The sequence below is a fragment of the Pleurodeles waltl genome, chromosome 2_1, assembly GCF_031143425.1.
Source record: "Pleurodeles waltl isolate 20211129_DDA chromosome 2_1, aPleWal1.hap1.20221129, whole genome shotgun sequence".
Lineage (NCBI taxonomy): Eukaryota > Metazoa > Chordata > Amphibia > Caudata > Salamandridae > Pleurodeles > Pleurodeles waltl.
The window spans coordinates 364654415-364679390 of NC_090438.1; the positions used below are offsets into that span (position 1 = coordinate 364654415).

At 46.0% G+C, this 24976-nt stretch overlaps 1 protein-coding gene across 1 annotated transcript in view; it reads right to left on the reverse strand.

Annotated features, from left to right (window-relative positions):
- The window catches only part of RPS6KA6 (ribosomal protein S6 kinase A6), a 322514-nt gene that overhangs the window by 79204 nt on the left and 218334 nt on the right, over nucleotides 1–24976 (reverse strand). Inside the window, exon 16 of the mRNA XM_069212593.1 lies at nucleotides 20966–21055. Within this exon, the coding sequence (XP_069068694.1) occupies nucleotides 20966–21055 (90 nt within the window). The remainder of the gene's footprint in view (nucleotides 1–20965; nucleotides 21056–24976) is intronic.

Below are 24976 nucleotides of genomic sequence, written 5' to 3' on the forward strand. Positions count from 1 at the left end.
GGGTTCAAAAGGTGGACCCATGAGTCTTGTTAAGACAACATTTAAGTTCCATGAAGGAACAGGTGGTGTTCTTGGTGGTATAATTCTTTTAAGGCCTTCCATGAATGCTTTAATGACTGGTATCCTATATAGGGAAGTTGAATAGGTAGTCTGCAGGTATGCAGATATTGCTGCAAGGTGTATTTTAATGGAAGAGAAGGCTAGGTTAGATTTTTGTAAGTGAAGCAAGTAACCCACTACATCCTTTGGAGTTGCGTGTAAAGGTTGGATCTGATTATGATGGCAGTAGCAAACAAACCTCTTCCATTTACTTGCATAGCAGTGCCTAGTGGACGGCCTTCTGGCTTGCTTTATGACTTCCATACATTCTTGGGTAAGTTGTAAGTGTCCGAATTCTAGGATTTCAGGAGCCAGATTGCTAGATTCAGCGATGCTGGATCTGGATGTCTGATCTGTTGGTTGTGTTGTGTTAACAGATCCGGCCTGTTGGGCAATTTGATGTGGGGTACTACTGATAGGTCTAGCAGTGTTGTGTACCAGGGTTGCCTTGCCCAAGTTGGTGCTATTAATATGAGTTTGAGTTTGTTATGACTCAATTTGTTTACCAGATAAGGAAGGAGAGGGAGAGGAGGAAAAGCGTAGGCAAATATCCCTGACCAGTTCATCCATAGGGCATTGCCTTGGGACTGCCTGTGTGGGTATCTGGATGCGAAGTTTTGGCATTTTGCGTTCTCTTTTGTTGCAAACAAGTCTATTTGAGGTGTTCCCCAGAGTCTGAAGTAAGGGTTGAGAATTTGGGGGTGAATTTCCCATTCGTGGACCTGTTGGTGATCTCGAGAGAGATTGTCTGCAAGTTGATTCTGGATCCCTGGAATAAACTGTGCTATTAGGCGAATGTGGTTGTGAATTGCCCATCGCCATATCTTTTGTGCCAGCAGGCTCAACTGCGTTGAGTGTGTCCCCCCTTGTTTGTTTAGATAATACATTGTTGTCATGTTGTCTGTTTTGACAAGAATGTATTTGTGAGTTATAATTGGTTGGAAAGCCCTTAATGCTTGAAAAACTGCTAGCATTTCTAGGTGATTTATATGCAGTTTTGTCTGATGTACGTTCCATTGTCCTTGTATGCTGTGTTGATCGAGGTGTGCTCCCCACCCTGTCATGGAAGCATCTGTTGTTATTACGTATTGTGGCACTGGGTCTTGGAAAGGCCGCCCTTTGTTTAAATTTATACTGTTCCACCATAGAAGCGAGAGGTAAGTTTGGCGGTCTATCATCACCAGATCTAGAAGGTGACCATGTGCTTGTGACCATTGTGATGCTAGGCACTGTTGCAAGGGCCTCATGTGCAGTCTTGCGTTCGGGACAATGGCTATGCATGAGGACATCATGCCTAGGAGTTGTAATATCATCTTTGCTTGTATTGTTTGTGTTGGATACATGCGTTGTATGATCTTGTTGAAATTTTGAATTCTTTGTGGACTTGGAGTGGCTACTCCTTTTGTTGTGTCTATTATGGCTCCCAGGTATTGTTGTACCTTGCACGGCAAAATGTTGGATTTTGCAAAGTTGACGGTGAAACCGAGTTTGTAGAGGGTTTGTATGATTTGATTTGTGTGGTGTAAGCACTTTGTTAGTGAATTGGTTTTGATTAGCCAGTCGTCTAGATACGGGAATACATGTATTTGCTGCCTTCTGATGTGTGCAGCCACTACTGCTAGACATTTGGTGAAGACTCTTGGTGCGGTTGTTAAACCAAAAGGCAATACCTTGAATTGGTAATGTATTCCTTTGAATACGAACCTTAGGTATTTTCTGTGCGATGGATGTATTGGTATATGGAAATACGTGTCTTTGAGGTCTAGGGTTGTCATGTAGTCCTGTAGTTTTAGCAATGGTAACACTTCTTGTAGCGTGACCATGTGAAAGTGGTCTGATTTGATGTAGGTGTTCAGTATTCTGAGGTCTAGGATTGGTCTCATTGTTTTGTCCTTTTTTGGTATTAAGAAGTACAGTGAATAGACTCCTGTGTTTGTTTGTGTGTTTGGTACTAATTCAATTGCATTCTTTTGCAATAGTGCTTGAACTTCTATTTCCAGAAGTTCGGAATGTTGTTTTGATAAATTCTGTGCTTTTGGTGGTATGTTTGGAGGGAATTTTAGGAATTCTATGCAATAACCATGTTGGATAATTGCTAAGACCCAAGTGTCTGTAGTTATTTCCTCCCATGCTTTGTAATAATGACCTATTCTTCCCCCCACTGGTGTTGTGTGGAGGGGGTGAGTGACATCTGAGTGACTGCTTGGTTGTAGGGGTTTTGGGGCTTTGAAATTTTCCTCTATTCCTAGGGAATTGCCCTCCTCTGTATTGACCCCGAAAGCCTCCCCTGTACTGTCCCTGGTAGCTGGACGGTGTTGCCTGCGAGGTGCTGGCTTGTGTGGCCTGACCCCGAAACCCCCCTCAAAAGGGTGTCTTGCGGAAGGTGCTGTAGGTTCCTCTGCTCTGCGGGGAGTAGAGTGCGCCCATGGCTTTAGCAGTGTCAGTGTCTTTTTTCAGTTTTTCGATTGCCGTGTCCACTTCTGGTCCGAACAGTTGTTTTTCGTTGAATGGCATATTGAGCACTGCCTGCTGTATCTCTGGTTTGAACCCAGATGTTCTTAGCCATGCGTGCCTTCTAATGGTCACAGATGTATTAATTGTTCTTGCAGCTGTGTCTGCTGCGTCCATAGAGGAACGTATCTGGTTATTTGATATGTTCTGTCCTTCGTCGACCACCTGCTTTGCTCTCTTTTGTAGTTCCTTGGGTAGATGCTCGATGAGGTGTTGCATCTCATCCCAATGGGCTCTGTCATAGCGCGCAAGTAGTGCTTGAGAGTTAGCGATGCTCCACTGGTTTGCAGCTTGTACTGCGACTCTTTTCCCAGCTGCATCGAACTTGCGGCTCTCCTTATCTGGGGGTGGTGCATCCCCAGATGTGTGGGAGTTGGCTCTTTTCCGAGCTGCTCCTACTACGACGGAATCAGGTGGCAGCTGTGTGGTGATGAAAACACGGTCTGTAGGAGGTGCCTTATATTTCTTTTCCACCCTTGGCGTTATTGCCCTACTTTTGACCGGCTCCTTGAAGATTTCCTTTGCGTGCCGAAGCATACCTGGCAGCATAGGCAGGCTTTGGTAGGAGCTGTGGGTGGAGGAAAGGGTGTTGAATAAAAAGTCATCCTCGACTTGTTCTGAGTGGAGGTTTACGTTGTGGAATTGTGCCGCTCTAGCCACCACTTGAGAATATGCTGTGCTGTCTTCTGGTGGTGAGGGCTTTGTTGGATATGCCTCCGGACTGTTGTCCGACACAGGGGCGTCATATAAGTCCCAAGCGTCTTGATCCTGGTCACCTTGGCTCATGGCGGTGTGAGCCGGGGAATGTGACGGGGTTTGTGCTGGTGAGACGTTAATTACAGGTGGAGGAGAGGGTGGCGGAGTCACCTTTTTCACCATCTTGGTTTGTGGCGCCTGGTCTGTTTGAAACTCCGTCTTCTTTTTCTCCTAACAGGGGGAAGGGTGCTTATTTTTCTTGTTCCCTGCTGTATGAAAATACGTTTTTGCGTATGGTCCACTTCGGTGGATTGCAGCTCTTCCTCAAACCTATGCTTTCGCATCTGAGAGGACAGTGATTGCTCCTCTGTATAAGAGCCTGGACCTGGGTCGGTTACGGGTTGTTTCGGCACCGAAACCCTGTCTGTATGTTTTTTTGGCTCCGAGGTGGCTTTTTTCTTCTTTGGAGTCGAAACCTCTCGGCGTCGATCTTCATTGGTGCCGCTGTCTCGGCGTCGAGCCGTTTCGGCACCTTGGTGTCGATGTTTTTCTGCAGCACTTTCTCGATCCCGAGAAGGCTGCGTGCCGGTGTCTCGACCGGAGTCGGACGATTTCGGCACTGTATGGGCCTTTTTCGGTGCCGATGGTCGGTCACCGAATTTATGGGTCGAGCCATGGCCTGATTGCACTGGCGTCCCCTGGGCCTTGTCACTTTTCTTATGTGTTGTTTTCGACGTCTTACTCACGGTTCTTTGATCGTCTAATGTGAGAAGGTAGCCTCTTTCTAGCCTTGTTACCCCCACTTTTGGCCTGTTTGTGAGTGTATGTCAGGGTGTTTGTCACTGTTTTCACGGTCTCACTGGGATCCTGATAGCCAGGCCTCAGTGCTCATAGTGAAAACACTATGTTTCAGTATGTTTGTTATGTGTCACTGGGATCCTGCTGGTCAGGACCCCAGTGCTCATAAGTTTGTGGCCTATATGTATGTGTCACTGGGACCCTGTCACACAGGGCCACAGTGCTCATAGGTGTGCATGTATATGTTCCCTGTGTGGTGCCTAACTGTCTCACTGAGGCTCTGCTAACCAGAACCTCAGTGGTTATGCTCTCTCATTACTTCCAAATTGTCACTGACAGGCTAGTGACCATTTTTACCAATTTACATTGGCTTACTGGAACACCCTTATAATTCCCTAGTATATGGTACTGAGGTACCCAGGGTATTGGGGTTCCAGGAGATCCCTATGGGCTGCAGCATTTCTTTTGCCACCCATAGGGAGCTCTGACAATTCTTACACAGGCCTGCCACTGCAGCCTGAGTGAAATAACGTCCACGTTATTTCACAGCCATTTTACACTGCACTTAAGTAACTTATAAGTCACCTATATGTCTAACCTTTACCTGGTAAAGGTTAGGTGCAAAGTTACTTAGTGTGAGGGCACCCTGGCACTAGCCAAGGTGCCCCCACATTGTTCAGAGCCAATTCACTGAACTTTGTGAGTGCGGGGACACCATTACACGCGTGCACTACATATAGGTCACTACCTATATGTAGCTTCACCATGGTAACTCCGAATATGGCCATGTAACATGTCTATGATCATGGAATTGCCCCCTCTATGCCATCCTGGCATTGTTGGTACAATTCCATGATCCCAGTGGTCTGTAGCACAGACCCTGGTACTGCCAGACTGCCCTTCCTGGGGTTTCACTGCAGCTGCTGCTGCTGCCAACCCCTCAGACAGGCAGCTGCCCTCCTGGGGTCCAGCCAGGCCTGGCCCAGGATGGCAGAACAAGGAACTTCCTCTGAGAGAGGGTGTGACACCCTCTCCCTTTGGAAAATGGTGTGAAGGCAGGGGAGGAGTAGCCTCCCCCAGCCTCTGGAAATGCTTTGTTGGGCACAGATGTGCCCAATTCTGCATAAGCCAGTCTACACCGGTTCAGGGACCCCTTAGCCCCTGCTCTGGCGCGAAACTGGACAAAGGAAAGGGGAGTGACCACTCCCCTGACCTGCACCTCCCCTGGGAGGTGTCCAGAGCTCCTCCAGTGTGCTCCAGACCTCTGCCATCTTGGAAACAGAGGTGCTGCTGGCACACTGGACTGCTCTGAGTGGCCAGTGCCACCAGGTGACGTCAGAGACTCCTGCTGATAGGCTCCTTCAGGTGTTAGTAGCCTTTCCTCTCTCCTAGGTAGCCAAACCCTCTTTTCTGGCTATTTAGGGTCTCTGTCTCTGGGGAAACTTTAGATAACGAATGCATGAGCTCAGCCGAGTTCCTCTGCATCTCCCTCTTCACCTTCTGATAAGGAATCGACCGCTGACCGCGCTGGAAGCCTGCAAACCTGCAACATAGTAGCAAAGACGACTACTGCAACTCTGTAACGCTGATCCTGCCGCCTTCTCGACTGTTTTCCTGCTTGTGCATGCTGTGGGGGTAGTCTGCCTCCTCTCTGCACCAGAAGCTCCGAAGAAATCTCCCGTGGGTCGACGGAATCTTCCCCCTGCAACCGCAGGCACCAAAAGGCTGCATTACCGGTCCCTTGGGTCTCCTCTCAGGACGACGAGCGAGGTCCCTCGAATCCAGCGACGCTGTCCAAGTGACCCTCACAGTCCAGTGACTCTTCAGCCCAAGTCTGGTGGAGGTAAGTCCTTGCCTCACCTCGCTGGGCTGCATTGCTGGGAACCGCGACTTTGCAGCTACTCCGGCCCCTGTGCACTTCCGGCGGAAATCCTTCGTGCACAGCCAAGCCTGGGTCCACGGCACTCTAACCTGCATTGCACGACTTTCTAAGTTGGTCTCCGGCGACGTGGGACTCCTTTGTGCAACTTCGGCGAGCACCGTTTCACGCATCCTCGTAGTGCCTGTTTCTGGCACTTCTCCGGGTGCTACCTGCTTCAGTGAGGGCTCTTTGCCTTGCTCGACGTCCCCTCTCTCTGCAGGTCCAATTTGCGACCTCCTGGTCCCTCCTGGGCCCCAGCAGCGTCCAAAAACGCCAAACGCACGATTTGCGTGTAGCAAGGCTTGTTGGCGTCCTTCCGGCGGGGAAACACTTCTGCACGACTCTCCAAGGCGAGAGGGATCCGTCCACCAAAGGGGAAGTCTCTAGCCCTTTTCGTTCCTGCAGAAACCTCAGCTTCTTCTGTCCAGTCGAAGCTTCTTTGCACCCGCAGCTGGCATTTCCTGGGCATCTGCCCATCTCCGACTTGCTTGTGACTTTTGGACTTGGTCCCCTTGTTCCACAGGTACCCTAGATTGGAAATCCACAGTTGTTGCATTGCTGGTTTGTGTCTTTCCTGCATTATTCCTCTAACACGACTCTTTTGTCCTTAGGGGAACTTTAGTGCACTTTGCACTCACTTTTCAGGGTCTTGGGGAGGGTTATTTTTCTAACTCTCACTATTTTCTAATAGTCCCAGCGACCCTCTACAAGGTCACATAGGTTTGGGGTCCATTCGTGGTTCGCATTCCACTTCTGGAGTATATGGTTTGTGTTGCCCCTATCCCTATGTTTCCCCATTGCATCCTATTGTAACTATACATTGTTTGCACTGTTTTCTAAGACTATACTGCATATTTTTGCTATTGTGTGTATATATCTTGTGTATATTTCCTATCCTCTCACTGAGGGTACACTCTAAGATACTTTGGCATATTGTCATAAAAATAAAGTACCTTTATTTTTAGTATAACTGTGTATTGTGTTTTCTTATGATATTGTGCATATGACACTAAGTGGTACTGTAGTAGCTTCACACGTCTCCTAGTTCAGCCTAAGCTGCTCTGCTAAGCTACCATTATCTATCAGCCTAAGCTGCTAGACACCCTATACACTAATAAGGGATAACTGGGCCTGGTGCAAGGTGCAAGTACCCCTTGGTACTCACTACAAGCCAGTCCAGCCTCCTACATCTAATTCCTCGGAGTCCGATTCGTGGATCGAAAAGGTTTCTTCTTCCTCTTGTTCCTCGAACTCTCGGTGCGCTGTCGGCGTGGACGCCATCTGAAGTCTCCTGGCTCGACGGTCACGGAGTGTCTTTCGGTACCGGAACGCGCGACAGGCCTCGCAAGTCTCCTCACTGTGCTCAGGTGACAGGCACAGGTTACAGACCAAGTGTTGGTCTGTATACGGGAATTTGTTGTGGCATTTGGGACAAAAACGGAACGGGGTCCGTTCCATCGGCGTCGTTCTACACGCAGTCGGGCCGACCAGGCCCCGACGGGGGTTTGAAAGCTACCCCGAAGGGCACCGGAGTGCGTCGACCTTCGATGCGGAGTTGAATCTAACTACGCCGATCCCGAACGCAACAATATCGACGAAAATCTTCCGATATTTACTAACTTTCCGTTCCGAAACTCGGAGAGACAGGAACACGTCCGAACCCGATGGCGGAAAAAAAACAATCGAAGATGGAGTCGACGCCCATGCGCAATGGAGACAGAAGGAGGAGTCACTCGGTCCCGTGACTCGAAAGACTTCTTCGAAGAAAAACAACTTGTAACACTCCGACCCAACACCAGATGACGAGCAATGCAGAACATGTGAATCTACAGCGACAGATGCCATCGAACACTACATTTCTCAACACAATTTTGGCATTTTAGTGGGACATACCCCATTTTTTACAATTTTTTGTGCTCCTTCCAGTTAGTGACAGAAATGGGCATGAAACCAATGCTGGATCCCAGACAGCTAAACAATTCTGCAAAGTAGACAAAATTCTGAATTCAGCAATGGGTCATTTGTGTAGATCCTACAAGGTTTTCCTACAGAAAATATAAGCCGAAATAAAAAAATATTGAAATTGAGGTGAAAAAAACTGCCATTTCTTCCCACGTTTTACTCTGTAACTTTTTCCTGCGAGGTCAGATTTTCAAAACCAATATACAGTTACGTCTGCTGGTTGCAGGGATATATAGGGTTTTTGTAGGTTCATCAAGACCCCTAGTTACCCAGAACCAATAAAGGAGCTGCACCATGAAATGGGTTTTCATTGTATACCGGGTATACAGCAATTCATTTGGTGAAAAATAGTTATCAAGGAAACCTTAGTATTTCCAAAATGGGCACAAGATAAGGTGTTGAGAAGCAGTGGTTATTTGCACATCTCTGAATTCCGGTGTACCCATACTAGCATGTGAATTACAGGGCATTTCTCAAACAGTCGTCTTTTTGTCTTACATTTGGAAGGACAAAACGTAGAGAAATACAAGGGGCAATAACACTTTCTTCTATTCTTTGTTCCCACAAGTCCCCTGATAAAAATGGTACCTCACTTGCATGGGTAGGCCTAATGCGCGCAGCTGGAAACGCAACACGGACACATCACATTTTTATATTGAAATCTGACGTATTTTTTGGAAAGTGCCTAGCTGTGGGTTTTGGCCTTTAGCTCAGCCGGCACCTAGGGAAATCTAGCAAACCTATACATTTTTGACTTGTGGGGCTCTCACTAGGTTCTGTTACCCAGAATCCATAGCAACCCTCAACATTTGTCAAAAAAACACTTTTTCCTCATATTTCGGTGTTGCAAAGTTCTGGAATCTGAGGGGAGCCACAAACTTCCATCTACCCAGCATTTCCCCAGGTCTCCCGATAAAAATGGCACCTCATGGGCCGCAACAGGAAATGCCCCAAAACACTATGTGGACACATCAAAATTACCAAATACAAAAGTACCTGATTTTGATGGGGGAAAGGGGACCTGCGTTTTTGGTCCTGGGCTCATCAGTCATCTAGGGAAACCTAAAAAACCCAAATATTTCTGAAAACTAGACACCTGAGGGACTCCAGGGAGGTGTGACTTGCATGGATACCCCAGTGTTTTCTTAACCACAATCCTCAACAAACCTCAAATTTAGCTAAAAAAAATCTTTTTTTTCCTGCATTTCTGTGTGGGACCACTGCACCGGCACAAATTTCCTACCACCCAACGTTATCCTCAGTCTCCCAGTAAAAATGATACCTCACTTATGTTGATGGGCCACTTGCCTGTGCCAGGGAAGAGCCAAAAAAATCTCAAAAATGAGGGGAAACCAAAGCAGGTCTGAAAGGGCAGTTTTCTAAAAAATGTTTTTAGGCTGACAAGTGGGGCAGAATTCTTATCGGTATTAATGCGACAATGCTGGGTCGTAGGAATTTTGTGGATTCCTGTAGATTACGGAAGGTTCCATCACAAAAATGTGGGGAAAATTCTGATTTCAAGCAAAGTTGGAGGTTTGCAGGGCATGGTGGGTAAGAAAATGGTGCACACCACCCTGGACTCAACCAGATGTTTAGATTTCAGATGTGTCTAGGTCTCGTAGATTTTTCTACATGGCAGCAAATTCCAAAAAGTGCAGCTGTCACCATTCCAAGTGGGACGATTATGAGAGTTAGACAAGCTCTCATGGCCCAAATGTAAAACCAAAACCCAAAATAATCAAATGTCCTCTTGCTTGCCGTGGGATAAGATGTTTTAGTGTGCAGGGGAGAGGTGAAAGACTGTTACCCTCTTCAGTTGGGGTGGGGGTATAACCAAGCCCATACTAGTTGGTAGCCACCACCCCCCTTTTTTTTTTGTTTTTTTAATTCCCTGGAATCTAGTAGGCTTTCTGCCCACCCCCCACTGGGGAGTGGATTGGGGGTAACTGCCCCATCTGTCCACCGGTGGGCAGAACAACTTTGTCCCTATTTATTTCAGCTGGGGGTATAGCTATACCCCCACCTTCTTTTCTTAAAAAGAAAATCTTTCCTGGTCTTTAGGTGGGCTTTCTGCCCCCCTTGGGGAAAGAGAATGGCCTTATGAAAATGGGGTGATCTGCTGGTACCTAAGTGGTTTCGTTCCCCCCCCCCCCCTCAGCCCGGGGGCCGATCGGCCTAATAGGCTGATCTTCACCCAAGGGGGGGCAGAAATGGCCTAAAAAAAAAAATTCTGTCCCTCAGGGGAACGAGCCTAAGGGGTTGCGCCCTCTGTAAGAAAAAATTGGAAAAAAAAATTCCTGGTGCCTAGTTGTTTCTACCCCCCTTTGGGGCCAGATCGGCCTAATAAAAATAGGCTGATCTGCCCCCACGGGGGGCAGAAATGGCCTAAAGACAATTTGCTCCCCATATGTAGAAAAAACAAAAAAACAAAAAACAAACGATCCCTAGTGTCTAGCGATTTCTGCACCCCCTGGGGACAGATCAGCCTAATTACAATAGGCCAGGGCAGAAAAGGCCTTAAAAAAGGGGGTTCGGGGGTGGAAGGGGAAGAGATTCCCCTTCCAGCCCTGCCGTGGGTGGGGGAGAGGACCACGGGGAGAGCACCAACACTTCCCCCCATAGCCTCTATCAGGACGTAATGGTTACGTCCGTGGCTCCTCAGGGTTAATGGACAAACTAAACTCAAGCCCCACTGTGAAATCACAAAGGGTTTTGGTGGGAACAAGTGTAACAAACCTTTCAAAAATCTCATCACACAGGTGACCAATAAAGAAGGCTGTTAGACCAGACAGGCTTAGGGAGGTCACCCCCAACTTTTTGCCTGCCTCCCTCCACTTTTTGACACTGTTTTTGCTGGTTTTAGGACTGCTAACCAGTGCTAAAGTACATATGCTCTCTCCCTTCAAACATGGTGACATTGGCTCATACCCAATTGGTTTATTTAATTTACTTATAAGTCCCTAGTAAAGTGCAATACATGTGCCCAGGGCCTGTATATTAAATGCTACTAGTGGGCCTGCAGCACTGATTGTGCCACCCATTCAAGAAGCCCCTTAACCATGTCTCAGGCCTGCCATTGCAAGGCCTGTGTGTGTAGTTTCACTGCCAATTCGACTTGGCATTTAAAAGTACTTGCTAAGCCTTAAATCCCCCATTTTTTCTACATATAAGTCAACCCTAAGGTAGGCCCCTAGATAACCCATAGCGCAGGGTGCTATGTAGTTAAAAGGCAGGGCATATACCTGTTTAGAATTTGTGTCCTGGTAGTGTAAAACTCCTAAATTCGTTTTCACTGGTGTGTGGCCTGCTCCTTTCATAAGCTAACATTAGGGCTACCCTCATATACTGTTTGAGTGGTAGATTCTGATCTGAAAGGAGTAACAGGTTAATATTTAGTATGGCCAGAATGGTAATACAAAATCCTGCTGACTGGTAAAGATGGATTTAATATTACTATTTAAGAAATGCCACTTTTAGAAAGTAAGCATTTCTCTGCACTTAAATCGTTCTGTGCCTTACAATCCACGTCTGGCCGGGTTAGTTGACAGCTCCCTTGCACATTTCACACAGACAACCCCAAACAAAGGATGCTCAGTCACACCTGCACATATCTGCATACTGAATGGGTCTTCCTGGGCTGAGCGGGTGGAGGACCTGACACTTACATGTGAAAGGACAGTGGCCTGCCCTTAAACAATGGACTGCCAAACCCCTACTGAGACCCTGGCAGACAGGATTGCACTGAAAGGGGACCTTGTGCACTTCTAAGCCACTCTTTGAAGTCTCCCCCACTTCAAAGGCACACTTGGGTATATAAATTGGGTCCCTGACCCTATCAACTCAGACACTTCTTGACAAGTTACCTGCTGGGAAAGGAACTCTGAATCAGAACCTGCGACCTGCTAAGAGAAGCTGCCTGGCTTCCCAAAGGACTCACCTGACTGCTTTGTTGTAAAGGACTGCTGCCTTGCTGTTGCCCTGCTGCCATCTGGCTCTGCCGAGAAGTGCTCTCCAAGGGCTTGGATTGAGCTTGCCTCCTGTTTCCAGAAGTTTCAGGGACAAAAAGACTTCATCTCTGCAAAGAACTCCTTGTGCGGCGAAAATCGACACACAGCCTGCCCTGCGGTGAGAAAATCACCACAACGCTGAACCATAACGATGCAGCCCGGCTACCCGAGTGGAGATCGACGTAGTGCCATCGCTGCGACCAGAACTTCGACGCATGGCCCACTGGATTGACACCGAGCCGAGACGACACGACGTAGCCCGGCTTCCTGTGGAGGAAATCAAGGCAGCACCTGACGTGCAACAGAAATTTCCCTGCATTGCCCACCGGATCGATGCAGCTCCTGTGACTCCGTCCTGCATGCCAAGGATTTCTCTGCATCGTCCCAGTGGCGTCCAAATGCCCCGCAACCCAAAGAGGATCCAAGTCTGCATGCCGGAAATCGACGCAAAGCCCTTGCTGCGCGGAATAGCATTGATGCATCATCTGTGTGCGCCTGGAGAAACCGACGCACACCTCCCAGTTTTCCACAAATCTCCTCCTCTGCGGTCCTGTGTGGATAATTTAGACGCAAATCAGGTACTTTGCGCTCGCAAGAGACCACTGTTGTTTTTAAGAACTATAAGACTCTGTTTGTCAGTACAAAAGTGATATTTCAACTTGTATTTATCAAATCTTGATCGTTTTGACCTTAATCTACTAAGATAATTATATATTTTTCTAAACCTGTGTGGTGTATTTTTGTGGTGTTACACTGTGTTATTGCATGATTTATTGCACAAATACTTCACACATTGCCTTCTAAGTTAAGCCTGACTGCTCAGTGCCAAGCTACCCAAGGGTGGGCACAGGATAACGTGGATTGTGTGCGACTTACCTTGACTAGAAAGAGGGTCCTTGCTTGGACAGGGGGTAACCTGACTGCCAACCAAAGACCCCATTTGTAACAAAGGCTGACTGGACAACTGCTAAAAAGCCAAAGGAGTCTACAACTAGTCCTTAACAGTGCCTAGGGCAAGTCCTGGCTGGGCTAGGGACAAACAACAAAACTTCAGATAACCTTGCCTGTAGTGGATGAATTTGGCAGGTGCCGCACAAAGCTACAAATTTGTGCCAATGACAGGCACAAGCAAATTTCAGAGATGGGTCCCTCACCGCCAAGATGACCTTAACGACTTAAGGAGAAAGGTCAAATTCAGTCAACTGCCACTGCTTAACTTCCATGAATGGAGATGCACACTGTGCAGGCCCAAGTGCCACACTTTGCCTGCTGCTACAAAGGAAGATTTTCATTGAAGCGGACGTTTTATCAGGAGCTCGGGGTAAACTCTCTTGCAGCTCAATCCAGTGCCACTAGGATGACTTGGGCCCAGTTGTTCCTGATCATTTTCATAACTTGGGGCAAGAGAGGAAGCGCCGGGAAGGCACAGAAGAAGCCAGGCTCCACCCTAGGCAGACTGTGATCAAGCCAAGGTTCTCCTCATGGATGGAAGACGCCCTATACCACCTCTAGGGGTAAATGCCATTCGTGGTCTGCTAAGCATCAGCAGCTGAGTTCCTCCAGTAAGGCTTTTAAATATTCTGCCAGGAGGTTTACCACCAGAGTAATTCCCTGGCGGTCCACGCTCTCCCAGAGGCATAGAGTCTAGTAGCACAGGATCTCACCCAGCTTGCTTGCTGCAGTACAATATGTTGGTGGTGGTGTTGCCTGTAATCACTTGCACAAGCCTTACTCTGATGGTGCGCAGGAAGGCATCCACACCAAGCGAATTGCCCTCAAACTCAACAAACTACATCCAGAGCAGAGGCATAGACATTGGAATCATAGCCTGAATATCTTGGAGTCTCTGTTTCAGGGGAAAGGCATGAAACTGTACCATATTCTGAATGTCTCCGTTGAACAAGAGTATCTGCCAGTTACTTTAACACGTTGATAATGAGCACCAATGATGTTAGGAGGTTCACTGACATCTGGAGGTGGTGGACAACTGCCTGGATTGAAGGAAGTCTTTCAGCACCAAGCAGATGGCCCTCAGTTCCAGAAGGTTGATATGGAGCTGGTACTCAGCCAGAAATCAGAGACCTCTGATCTCCACCTACACTAGATGGGCACCCCGACCCAGAAGTAATGCATTGGTCTAAACTGTCAGCTCTGGAAGGAGAAAGGAGAGGAGCCTGCTGCTGACCCAATCTCAGTCTACTAACTGTCACTGCAGATCTTCTGCAGTCGTCTCTGAAATCTGGATGTGATCAAAGAGACCCCCCTTGATGTTGGGTTCTCTGAGACTTCAGATACCAATGCAGAGCCCACATATGCCACCTGCCGTGCTTGACCAGTAGGATGAAGACCAACAGTCCCAGAAGCTTCAGAGTTGATCTCAGTGAAATCCGGTACTGAGGCTGGAAGATCAGGATCATAGTCTGAATGTCCTGGACTATTCTTTCTGGAGGAAAGGCACAAAACCTAACTACGGCCAGAATGGCTTTGATGGAGGGAAGCATCTGAGAAGGTGTGATTTTGGCATGTGGATCGCGAACCCCTAGGATGGCAGGAGGCCTGACGTAGTCTAGAGGGGGTTGACTTCTGTCTGGGGGAAAGCCTGCCTTCATCAGCTAGTCATCGAGGTAGGGAAAGACTGGTACGCCTAACTCCTGATGGCGTGCTGTGACCACGACCATCACTTTCATGAACACCTGAGGGACACTGGTGAAAACAAAATGGGCACACGCAAACTCAATGGCGGTCCTGGCCTACAGTGAACTGCAGGTAGTGCCTGTAAGAGTCCTGTAGTTCCAACACCACCGTTCAGTCTCTGCGGTCTTAGGCAGACAAAAACTGGGGTAACTTGAGCATCTTGAATTTATCCATCTGCAGGGAAGCGTTGAGAGGGCGGCGATCTAAAACAGGACAAAGGCCTCCATCCTTCTTTGGCACCTGGAAGTATTGGGAAGTAAAACTCAGCTCCTACTTCCAATGCCAAAGCCCTCTCTATGGCCTCTTTGGCCAAAAATGCCTGCAATTCCTGCTGCAAAATGGACAGGTGGTCTGCCATTAGTCACCCTGATGGTGGTAGAAGGTGCAGCAGGGTGTAAAGAAATGTGAGTGCCTGGACCTGATGGACAATTTGGAGGACCCACTCGTCTGAGGTGATGGCTTGCGACATCTGGAAGAAATTCTGGATCCTGTCTTCGACAAGGTGGCTGTGTGCTAGAAAGGACATACTAAGTGATTTTGCCACTCAGGTTGCTGGAGGGGCAGGTGATTGAGCTGCATGTTGTCCCTCATGACCTGGGTGTTGTTATAAGCCACAACCACAGCCACAGCCACAAAACGACTTGCAGGCCTATTGGACTAGCAGGGCATTCTGATGTTGCTGAAACTGAAAAGCCCTGCCATAGCCACAGAGAAGACAGTCTTTGGTGGAACTGCCTGATGAAGCAGACTGACCTAAGAAAAAAGGAATATAGTATATATGGTCCTGCTGTCCTCAACCCATTACAGGGTTAAATCCACTTTCTCACCCAAAAGAGAAGATGGCAGGTCCATTAAGTATGCGTGGACATCTATAAAGAAGCCCTTAAACCTCACTGAAGTGTGGTGCTTAAATGCCACTCTTTTTCCAAATGCCCATCCGAAGCAGTTGGTTGTGTTCAAGCCTAAATGGATTACAAACCTTGCTGCATTACATCCCTCCAGAATAGCCTGCATGAGTAATGCCTATAGGTTGTCTGGGACATCTGGCAAAATGTGAGCAACTGTGTCCCATAAAGCAGGTAGGTAGCTACCAAGAGGTAGCTGGTATTGAGAAATCTGAGAACAAGGCTAGCAGATGAGAACATATGTTTTCAAAGAGTTTCAAAGCCTCTCCATTCCCATCCCATCTAGTGGGGTGGTGGGAAAGGTGTTAGGATTCACCATACCTGTGGTGGCTTGCACCACCAAGCACTAAGGCATAAAGTGCTGCATAAGAAAACCTGGTGACAGTATACAGAGACAGAGATCTCCTCCTGTTTACAGCAAGGAAGGCCAAGTATATAGCAACTAGTGATTTGTCTGTTAACCGGAGGTCCAAAACACAGTTTTGCCCAAGCACCCAAAAGAATATCCATGAGGGCCTTGTAGAAGAGTAAGAAGCCTGGTTGAAGGACCTTTGTGAGGTCACTAGTCTTTATCTCCATGGTGAGTAATTGCAACTCAAGTACTTCGGCTGTCCTATGCATCACAGCAGCGTAAGAGGTGCTCTCTTCTGTGGCAGGGTTGGGTGGGGAAACCAGATGTGTCTGGGTCACTGGCATCCTGCAGCTACTCATACCAATTGGTCTCAATATACTGAGGGACAAACTCTTCCATATCATCAAAATTGTCAGTGTCTGAGTATGTGCCAAAGATATTGTTTATAACTGGCCTCTGCTGTGAGGTAAAGGCAAGGTATCATCAGAAGGGTTGACTGGGGTCAATGTATAAGAAACCAGAGGAGGATTATGGCGATCCACAGCATGACCTCACAAAAAGCTTCAATCTGCTGCAACATTGCTGACACACCTGGACCTTAAGGGTGCACTGGTACCAATTTCAGAATCAGCTGCAATGGTGATGAAGAGTAAGACTGGAAGGCACACTGGCACCCTTGCTGTAGTTCAAGAGTGGCAGAAGGGGCTGAGTCCTGCTTGGAATTTTGTTTTTAATCCAACTTCCTCAATGACTTAGACTACGATCAACATCTGCAGTGGGAATAACTACAGGAGTAGTAATAGGACCTTCCTTTTGACTTCAACAGATCACAGAGTAGCATCTTCTGATGTTTGGTGACAGTTTTGCCTTGCAGTCCTGTATGGCCTTGGTGTTTATCTGGGAGCAGTCATTGTAGGTTCAGGAGATGTGGACTGCATTGCCACCTTAGAGGGCACAGCGGAGAGTCTTCACCCAACATTTTAAAAATTACAATGCTCCACTGGTGAAATGTCGGCCAGGATTGAAGATGATAAAGATTGCTCCTGAAGAGAAAATCTTCACTTCCTTGGCTTCCCGGTGGGATACAAAAGATCTCAACCTAAGAAAGTTCTGGAATATTTGCTAAAATGTTACTTGTCCTGCAACATGCCCACTCTGTGTTTTTTGTTTGAGCAGGTACAACAGGCTCTGATGCCAATCCCTCTGTCTGCAGCCCTACCTCAGCCCTTGATCACCTGCCTCTTAAATTACAGAGACCTTGTCCTACATGCAGCAAGGGAGGCCAGAAAGGTTCAATACAAATCCTCCAACATATTGATTTTCCCAGACTATAACCAGAATGGTACATAGGCAGATAAAATTGTTTGAACAGGTGAAGAAAAAACTCCACACAATGGGTGTCAAATATATACAGCTGTACCCAGCTAAATTAAAAGTCATCTACAAGGGGAACATATTGATCTTTCACCATCCAGACCAGGTTTGGGAATGGGTTGAGGAAGGACCCCAGCCATCAGAGGACTGGATGCAGGAGGAGGAAGTAGTGAGAGCTTGAGATGGTTTCCAGATTTGGTGTGGATGTACAGAACTATTATGGTTGCACAAAAGGAGCAGATGAACTGACGCCATTCCAGCCATGCTGGCTCGGCGTAGGTCATGCCATACAACATGTGCGCCGACATGGAGGACAGTGTCACATCTCACTCTCCAGATGGGGTGATGAGGACAGGCACCTGCTCAGTTAACACTCCAGGATCTTCGAGGCATTCTTCATTGAATCAACAGGTGTTCCCCCATAGTAGATTAATATAGTTTTATCTTTTTCTTGTCTATTTTAGTCAGTCAGTTGGGAGACAGATGCTTCTAAGGTAGGAGTACAGGATGGGGGAGATTCAAGAGGGAGGGAGGTTGGTCCTTCTGTCTATGTTTATGATTGTTGATGGCACTAAGCAGAACTATATCTCCAAACACACAGTCGATTAATGTCCCAAATGCAGTTACGAGGTAGATTAAATGGTCAGTTCAAAGAAATTGCCTGGAATGTCAATGGGATCCTGGACAATATTAAGAGTGGGACAATACTGGAATATTTTAAAAGACACTCCCCTGGGGTTATTCTGTTACAAGAGACTCGTAAACTAGATGCTCCTTTCTCAGGAGGTATGGTTATTCTAGGGTGTACCTCGCAGGCTTTGCTGTAGGCACAAGGGAGGTTAAATTGCTCCCACTGTCACTTAATAAAAGGCTCACAGATGACCTGGCCTGTTTCATTGTCCTAGTGGGAACACAGGAAAGAGCTCCCTGAATGCCGAATAGCATTTAAACTCCTCTCTCCCAGTTTTTGTTTTGGCAGAGTACAGACACTCTCTGACATGCTACTACAGAAATTCATGTGGATTCTGGTAATGGGAGAGACTTTCAATGCTTTGATGGGCAGAACCCTAGATACAAACTTGGGCACTGCAACTAGTAGATTTCATGCATTGATGAAATGGGTGATGTCCATGGGTCTGGTCGACATCTGCCGTGTCTGGCACCCACACAACTGAGGTTTTACTCACTACACTGCCCCACACAATTGCAGTTCGAGGATAGACTACCTCTTTGTTTTGCTGGGGAGTACTGGTCATACTTTGGGTGGCCAAATTCTTCCAAGGCGCCTCTCCAACATCTCAGAAGTGTGCTTCTGCCTCTCAGACCGTTCGAAGTGTGCTTTGGAGCCCCTGGGATTACAGTAACTTCATGGGTCTTAGGAGATTTCTGAATACTTGATATCAACATTCCATCCGTGTCTTCGCCAGTGAGGCTATAGGAGGCCTTTAAGGTGGCAATAAGTTGGAAGGCTCTCTCAATGGTCTGAGGCACTGAACGGGACACAGAACGGGAGATCACAGAGCTAGAGACGAAGGCCCTCCTCAAACGCACGCTTGCCCCGGGAGAGACTGATGAATACCATACACCTCTGGAGGAGCTACATGCATTTCTCTGCGTAATTTAATGGACAGACCAAAGCCTGCTTGAACTGTATTCAGACAGGATCCATGAACATGGTTACATGGTTACAAAGCTGGTAAACTACTATAGTGGTTGGTACAAAAGGAAGAAGGAGGTAGAAAAATTCCCCGAGTGCACTCAAAAGAAGACTGATTGAGTTCTAGGTCCCACAAGATTGAGAAGTCTTTGCAGGCTACTATAGTAAACTTCACACAGTCCTGCCACATCTGGAACAACTACACCCCATTGTGAGTGATCTGCCGCTGCAGTCCCTCTTGGTGGTGGCCTGGGAGACTCTTGACGTACCTCTGAACCTGGAGGATATAACTCCAGAAAGATCAGGTCTCAATGGATTACCGATTAAATTATTTGGTTCTCAATGCTTCTGACACCACATCACCTCGATCTTTTCAATGCTCTAGTTACCTCAGGTTTACTCCCAAATTACCTTTTCTGTGCACTGTTTTCTGTTATTCTAAAACCAAATCAACCCACAGAGGAACTGTCTTCCTACCAACCTATTTCACTTCTCAACACAGAGGTTAAACTACAGGCTAAACTGCTGGCCACTAGACTGGCTGCAGTGATTGGGTCATTGGTCCATGAAAACCAAAATGGTTTTATGCTACATAGGGGCATACGACACTGCCTGCGCAGGTTACAGGTGGTACTGGCCCATATTGAGGAACTACAGGGCCACACTGAGGTATGCTTACTGGACTATAGGAAAGCATTCAATACCATACCTTACTTATTTCTAATGCCCTTCTTATTCCAGGTCCTAACAAAAATGAACATCAGGTCATAACTTGTGATGTTGACTGATGCCTTCTACAATGCACCTGGGGTTCAGGTAAAGGTTAACTTAGTACTCTCCTCCTCCTTCCCTATCCAACAGGATATGTGCTAGGGGTGTTCTCTGTTTCTGCTTCTTTTTCCCCCCAGCAATGGAACCCGTGGTGTAGTGGCTTCAGAGAAATGCACAGATGCACTGTTTCCTCGGGCCCGATGGGAAGGAGAGCAGAGTGTCATTGTACATGGATGACATGCTTCTTTACTTCCAGCAACCTCACAGTTTGCTAGCAGGCGTGACACATATTTTACGTATCTAAGAGGAAGCTTTGGGGTTGGTCATTAACTGGGGGGAAATCTACATACATACATTTGTTATGCCCCACATCATCTCTCAGAAGCCAAGTACCAGATAATTAAAGATGTATTCTAATACCGGAGACTGCAAGTCTCACGGGACCGGCAGGAGGCTTAGGACTTGAACATAACTCCTATCATATAGTGTACATGGAAATATATGGAAAATTGAGGTTTGCTACCCCTTAATTTAATAGGTATTGAGTGGGCATGACCCCAATAGTCTCTTTCACCAAGTGTGCATTACCAGTCAACATGGGTGGCCTGCGTCTTCCGCATCATCGATTTTACTTGGGTAAAGCAAATGATTCCCATTGGTTATTTGGTTATTTGTTGGGGCCCGCCAGGAATCCTCATAGCAGATACAGCTGCAGTCCCCTGAGAAACTAGGGACTTTGCCTTGCTTTATGGAGGGCCTCTCTTGTGCTTATGTCCTCAGATTGCCATATTTCTCGCCAAATTGCCCCCTTTGTGTGAGGAGGAAGAGGAGACAGAGACCACTCAAGATAGAGGTCCAGATAGACAGACAGATAGAGAGACAATAGATTTTGGCGAATGCAGTAGAATAAATGCTAAACACGATTATTGTTAAAAGGTGACAACAAGAGGAAGTCACTAGGAACAATATACTTAGGGAGATTAAAATAAATGGAGTCTAATTAGAATTTCCTAAATTATTTCTTTCAAAAAGGGTTGTTTGTTTAATTCAAACAAAGGGTGTGACCCCTAGAAAGCAATTTTTAAAATGGTAAAATAATTTCATGAGGCGCATAAAACAAAATATAAGGGATACGAAAATTCTAAACGTTTTAATTCATAATGAGTCAAGGACATCTCACTATTGGACATGATACTCCAAAATTATCAAAGTACTTACATCTTTCAAAGTTATGATGTTTGGATGTTGGCCATAGCGCATCAAAATCTCAATTTCTTCAGATGGATCTCTTTTGCTTTTGTCTATAATCTAAAAAGAGAAATACAGCTTTAGTTTAAGAAGAAAATTACTGCTCACCAAAAAAAAGACATGGCACAAACTAAGACTGTAGTCACCTCCAGAATACTGTGCTACACCACTGCTGAAAAAGGCACAATACTACCCAACAAATTTCTAACCCTGCTGCAAGCAGGATGATAAATAACATCATGCGCCATGCAGACCATCTGGTACGCTTCTTCTTGGTTGCACCACTAGAATCTGATCTGTTGATCTATATACCAATCACGCTGGCACATCAGTTCTTTACAACACTTAAGGCACACTGCTAGAATGGGTTGAAAAGCAGTCTACAGTTCGCTGGGAAATGCTCACACTGCCCTATTTGACAGTGGGCTGTTGGGCACCGGACACAAAACTTTATTATTTATGTGCACGGGCTCACTTTGCACACTACTGGTACCTCCATCATGATTACATCCCACATGTACCAACTGAACATGATGCCAACCGATCCCGCTGAATGCTCGCACTCATTGCCCAAGCTGAAGTCAACACCATTCACTGCACCACAAGAGCAGGGTGCCTGCTTGGAAGCACACTAACAAGGTCCCCATACGTGCGCCAGCACATCCTTTGGTTTTTCATCAGGAAGTATCCGTTACGCAGGAACCAAGCGTGCTTGAGATCCTTAACAGGGCAGGTTTGAAGACTATATGGAAAATCTACTCTGGGGGGACATTCTTTGCGACAGACAACATCTCTCCCACGCAGCACCAATTCCGATAACTGACCTTTTAGGTCATACGTGTGTTATTCCCTCATCCTAGAGAACCTCCCACTCTGCAGGCACTGCAAACACTGTTAACCAGCATCATGTGTAAAGGTCTAATTACTAAGATATATGTTTCAGCACAAAGGGATAGGCCCACAGCCCTGGATTCAGTGCTGGTGAAATGGAATAGGATATTGGATCAGCCATTGGGGCCAGATGACTGGACATTCTGTTCTTCACAAACCAGTATGCTTACACCCAACTATATTTCAAATACCTCCGTCAAATCTATCATACCTCTGCTAAGATAAACAAGTTTGGATTATGTCCAGATGCTAACTGTTTGAGATGCAGAGCACTTGAGGCCGGTTTTTGCATCTGACATGGTCATGCTCCATGATCCAACTATTCTGGTTACAGGTCACCGACGCACTTACTCAGATGGTGCTAGAACCTGTGACATGCTGTATGCACACATGTGTGCATGGCCTGGTCAAAAACTTGCAACCGGCAATGCACAGATTAGTAGCAGTGGCTTTGCTGTACTTTGCATATTGCATAAATACCAATAAAAACAATTAAAAATACCTTTGCTTACGTGAACAATATAGTGACATGTATAAGATAAATTATACAACAGGCTCACAATGGAAAGGAAAACGAGTTAAGATTAGAAGTAGTTTCGAAATAAAGATATGGAAACAACTGCTAAGCATCCCAAGCAAGCAGTCTCCAAGAATTTAAAGAAACCTAGCAATTGTCTTCAAAATAAAGCAAAACAAATATCCCAAACACATGCAATCAACCCTTCAGCACAGATAAAATTCACATATATTTGTAGTGGAATGAGGTCATAATGACCTTCGTGACTGCTATACAGCCAAAGGCTCCTGAAAGGGAAGCAAATGTGCATGGTGGACCACTTAAATTAACCCCCAAATAGAATAACATCGCTCTGAGGAAGTAAACATAAATAACAAGCAATAAAGGAAGAATAAGACTAATGCAGTGGTTCAGTAAATTAAGAATAATCTTAAGGGTTATCATAGAATTGATAAATTCTGTCCCTCTCAGTAAGCAATTTGAGGATGTGAAGGTTTTGTGTAGAAACCGAGTCTGGAAGCCAAGAGGGTGAGTCTAGAAAAATAACCCGTGTCTGATCAAGAAGATATGCCTAGAACAAGAGGCTGTCACAAATAGCCACAGAAGATGTCAATTCAAGCTGAGAAAAGTAAAAAAGATATATATAAAATTGACTGGGAAAGGCTGTTAAAATCCTGCAGGGAGATAAACTACTGCTGCAAATGTTGGTCTGACTCTTTGCAGGAGGAGAAGGTGGAATGTGAAAGAGGTTATGTGAAAATAGCTATTAAGAGACAGAAAACTGTCATCTTTAAAATGTGCACAAAGTCTTAAGTAAAGAATTACATTGAAATAGTAGAGGTAGGATTATAAAGAACCCAAGAAATGTTTCTACATAATAAAAGTAACTTGCCAAAAAGAGGATTTCACAAACATACTTTCTTAAAGCATGAAACAGAAGAAGTGGGCGAATACAATATGTGAGGGAGTGGAATGCAATAACACTCTACTGGGGAATAACTGCACAAAAAAAGTTAGATGTTTCATCCTGCAACTTGCAACTAAGGAAAATGTCGTCTTCAGTCTTCATTCCACGCTAAAACAGAGAGTTATTCATGATCTTTCTGGTTTGTTTTGGGATTAACTATAGTAACCAGGTGAGTTAAATGCATGTATATTCCATGACAAGTCAAAACGTAATGAGGCACATATTTACCTGCTAGGTTCAACATTGACATTCCACTCTCGGACTCAAGAAATTCACGTTTGATAAAAGATCAACTCAACATTAGTCAGTGAGAAGGCAACTGATAGTTGTCAGAAGTGTATGTTTTATTTAATTGAAGAAGAATCTTCTTCGAGCCATGACAGTACCAAATCACTCTCTGAACTAGTGAGACTCATATCGTTCCACCAAGACAATGGCTCTGGGCAGTTAATGGTGAGACTCCACAACATTACCAATGAACTTGCTGATATACATAGTCTTGATATTGTGGTTGCATTCAAAATTCACAACTTTTTACATTAGGAGAAACTAGAAACTGACATTCCATGAGCCCCAACAATAGAAATTATTTTGCCTAAATTGTTTTGCCTTTCCAGAAAGGGCAGCAACTTACTTAATAGCCCTTCACACCTCCATTGTCACCTCTTTCAGATTACTTCCTGGTACTACCACCTAAAATAGTTTGAACCTTATCAATGCATTTACTATATGTAGGAGGCTGGCCTGGTTTATAGTGGGTACCTGACCTTACTTACACCTTGTGTCAGGTCCAGTTATCCCTTATTATTAGATTAGTAGTGTTGTAGCAGCTTAGGCTGATAGAGGTAGCTATAGCAGAGCAGCTTAGGCTGAACTACGAGACATGCAAAGCTCCTACCATACAACTTGTATCATATAGCACTATATCATAAGAATCACAATACTCAGTTACTAAAAAAAAAAAGGTACTTTATTTTAGTGACAATATGTCAGAAAATATCTCAGAGGATATACTCCCTTAGGAGGTAAGTAAAATACACAAAATATACACACAAACCAAAATCAGGTAAGTAGTCCGTTAGAAAAGTAGAATACAATAGGATGCAATAGGCCTAGGGGCAACACAAACCATATACTAAGAAAGTGGAATGTGAACCACTTAGGGACCCCAGGCCTAGTGTAGTGTGTAGAGGGTCGCTGGGAGTGTAAGAAAACACTAAGGGTGTCTACGATACCCCACCCCAAGATCCTGAAAAGTAGGAGTAAAGTGACCCTACTTCCCCAGAAACACACTAAAGTCGTGATAGGAGATTCTGCAAAGACCACAACTGACTGCAAAGCACTGAAGATGTATTCCTGGACCGGAGGACCTGTAAAGGAAGGGGACCAAGTCCAAGAGTCACAAAAGTGTCTGGGGGGGTGGGAGTAGGGGGGGGTGGAGTGTACAGGGGGCAGGAGCCCACTAAACCCCGGATGAAGGTTCAAAATGGCTGCCTCCGGGTGGAAGAAGCTGAAGATTCTGCAACAACAGAAGATGGCAGGAACTTCTCCTTTGCACAAAGGATGTCCCACGGAATGCTGGAGAATGCAGAGTTGTTTCTTTGAA